The sequence below is a fragment of the Lolium rigidum genome, chromosome 7 (assembly GCF_022539505.1).
Source record: "Lolium rigidum isolate FL_2022 chromosome 7, APGP_CSIRO_Lrig_0.1, whole genome shotgun sequence".
Taxonomy (NCBI): Eukaryota; Viridiplantae; Streptophyta; class Magnoliopsida; order Poales; family Poaceae; genus Lolium; species Lolium rigidum.
The window spans coordinates 338,401,663-338,404,767 of NC_061514.1; the positions used below are offsets into that span (position 1 = coordinate 338,401,663).

Genomic DNA, 3,105 nt, shown 5'->3' on the forward strand with positions numbered 1-3,105 from the left:
TGGATCTTTTATCGTTGTTGCCGCGAGGAGGATTATCCTCGCAGTTTTTGTCTCGGCTGTTACGTCCTCGACAACGGTGATTCGTACTCTCGGCTCTCCATCAACGACAACAAAGCTAGTCGGTTGTTATTCCCTGACATACTGGTGTTGGTACTCTTGCCGATGTTGAATGACTGCTTTAATGGTTGTGTGCGTGCACACAATCTTGGCATTGCGGCTAAAAAAATTATGGGAGAACTTTCATCGGTATCTACAGGTCTATGGTTCGTTATCTATCTTTGGCTGCTTTTAGAAGAGTACAAGATTGTGTTCTAGAAGAAGAAAGAATTTGAAGACCTCGAAGATTTGTTACTATCTTATAGACTTTATTTTATAATTATTGGAGTCTTCATGTATCTCTACCATGTACTATTTGTTACTATAAATATATGTGGTATTGATTGTCAAAAAAAAAATACAATCTACAGATCGATTCGCTCAATCAGTACATAACTTGCGGATGCAGAGTTCTCATCATAATAAGATTGAGACAAATGGGCCAAAATTTAAAATACTTCCTTCGGGCATCTACATGCCCAAGTACAGTTCAGTACATGTCTTGATTAAACGATGTAATGTAACAATAACATGCTTCTACCAACTTAATCAGAGAACAAAATGCAAGCGACCAACAAGGACAGATGCCAGGAGATAAAAGGGAACACGTACACGTAAAGCATAGTGCATGTTCGACTTTTAAGTGCAATGGCAGGGAATCCTAATTGTTAATGACCCTGCACATCCTCCTGATCTCCCCATTGGCAGCGGTCTTGAGCTCTATGGCAGCCATCTTGACCATCGCCTTGGCAAACTTCATCTCCCACCTGCTGGGTATAAACGCGTTCTCTAGCACCTTTATTGACATCCGCTGCGACGATAATAGCGCCGCGTCAGAGGCGAAGAGAACGTTGCGTTTGAGAATATTCGTGTAGTACCGGCTGTCCAGCTGGTTGGGTGTCATGATATCTTGCATCACCGTGGGGTCGCTGGATACGTTCGGCCTCACTGCACACTTGCTCTGAATTTTCGCAGCGAAGGTCGGGTCCATGGCGGGAGGGTTTGGGGCGAGAAAACCAGTGAAGGACGAGCAGTGGGACACTCCAATGGAGTGAGCGCCAGAGAGCACCACAAGGTCGTCCTCATCCAGGTTCTTGGCCTTGAAGTTGTTGATGAGCTGCGAGAGGTTGGAGAATGGCGGGGGAAGGAATTGAAGTGCCTCACTGGAGAGGGACACACGACCATCGAGGCGTCCCGCCGGCATCTGGAAATTGATCCTTCCACTACTTAGAAATAAAGATGCATCTCTGGCAGCGAAGGAGATGATGTCGGCACATGACACCCTACCGGGACACGCCTTCTCAAGTGCCTTCTTTGCTAAGTCGATCACTTCGAAGCCACGGAGGCTTTGGACATTGGGAGGGCTGAGTTTCTCCGGCTGCAGGTTTGTCGGTGTCGGATCAAGGAGGACGGATGCATCACAGCCCTGTGAGAAATTGTAGCCCACACACAAAAAAGAATAAGTATATGACATCGCGCAAAAGTTAGAAATGTATTCAACTCACAATATATATATCCGGTGCACTAACCAACTAAGAACACTTGTATTTTATATGGTGTTACTATTGAAAAAAATAATACACACCCTTAATTCATGGAACGGAGGGAGTAATACATTTGATGAAACGACAATGTGGTTTTCCCAACCTATTATTTTTAGAATAAACATCTATTAAAATTTTAGACCATAATGGTGATATTTTGCGTCTTTTACAGGTGAAGATTGTACCTGGACGAAGCAATCATGGAAGTGTAATCGAATTAACCCTGCACCAATGCCAGGGTTCTTTGACGTGGCACTCCTGACGGCCGCCCTGATGATATTTTCTGCTTGTGGGCATGAGCGCTTGTAGTAGCCGACTTTGAGCCTAAGCTTTGTAGATGGAGAAGGGGTTGGCCTTGCTGGGCTCGGTGTAGCCATGCTCGGTGGGCTTGGTGTTGGTGCGGCAAGGGGAGAAATGTAGCTTGGCAAAGAATCTTGAGGGAAGGTAAATTAGATGTTAGTACTGTGGGATCTTCAGGTAATGTGTGGTTCAGAGAAGAAACTTTGGGAGCAGGGTAAACTTGAGCTAGGTACCATTGCATGTTCGGGTGAAATGACAATTACCTTGCGGGCTCGGTACCGGGGCCGAGCTAGGGAAACTGAAGCTCGGGGCAGCGGCAGGACTAGCGTCATGTGAAGAATGATCTTGAAAGCTCGGTGGACTTGAATATGGACTTGGTAGGCTCGGTACAAGTATATCGCTTGAGGAAGGGTTACTCGGGGAGGCAGCTGGGGAACTAGTGTAGCTTGGACTGAAACTTTGAGGGGTGTGTGGCGTTGAGCTTGGCATTTCTGGTGTCGGGGCGGCCGCTGGAGAGCTAATGTAGCTTGGACTGAAACTTTGAAGGGTACGTGGGTCTGAGCTTGGCATTCCCGGTGTTGGGGCGGCAGCTGGAGAACTAATGTAGCTTGGACTAAAACTTGGAGGGGTATGTGGGGCTGAAATTGACATTCCCAGTGTTGGGGCCGCGGCTGGAGAACTAATGTAGCTTGGCACTTCTGGTGTTGGGGCGGGGGCTGGTGAACCGTGTTTAGCAGTCACGGCGTGTAGGGATGCAAACAAGACCAGGACGGCAAGATTTGCCATCCTTAATCCCGTAGTTTGGTGTGGCTATCTTGAAACAATGTGTGCTTATTTGCCACTGCGTTCATGACGCTGCTGCGTTCGTCTAGTTATAGATCGAGCCCGTGAGAGGTAAGTTGAAGGAACGGGTACTAGGCCTCAATTGTTGGGCCGCTACATGTGTACGACTTGTTTAATTTCTGCATGTTGTAGATCAATGTCAACCAGGAACATGGATGAACAAACGATCAAAAAAAAAGGAACATGGATGAACAACTCATGCATCCGTCCTCGTGGGTTTAATTTGACTTGCCCTGTCTATCTGTTCCGCCCCCAGTGTATGGTGCCTTTGAGGCCGGCCCTTCCCTTGTAAAAGAAATTACAAAGGACTGTCTTCAGTTTA

General features: G+C 46.9%; 1 protein-coding gene across 1 annotated transcript; it reads right to left on the bottom strand.

The window, feature by feature from the left end:
• Nucleotides 1-757: 757 nt before the first annotated feature.
• On the bottom strand, nt 758-2,510 carry LOC124673515 (peroxidase 2-like). The gene is made up of 3 exons (XM_047209582.1): nt 2,207-2,510; nt 1,826-2,052; nt 758-1,522 (listed from the first exon to the last, which is right to left on the bottom strand). The coding sequence occupies exons 1-3, from the start codon at nt 2,508-2,510 to the stop codon at nt 758-760; spliced, it is 1,296 nt and encodes a 431-aa protein (XP_047065538.1).
• Between the last annotated feature and the right edge of the window lie 595 nt (nt 2,511-3,105).

Excerpts from the sequence above, each read along its gene's own strand:
- LOC124673515 (XM_047209582.1), bottom strand. The coding sequence starts at position 2,510 with ATGCCAAGCTCAGACCCACGTACCCTTCAAAGTTTCAGTCCAAGCTAC. Across the intron at positions 2,053-2,206 it reads GGCCCCGGTACCGAGCCCGC|CTCCCCTTGCCGCACCAACA; the intron begins AAGGTAATTGTC and ends CAAGCTACATTT. Across the intron at positions 1,523-1,825 it reads TCCATGATTGCTTCGTCCAG|GGCTGTGATGCATCCGTCCT; the intron begins GTACAATCTTCA and ends AATTTCTCACAG.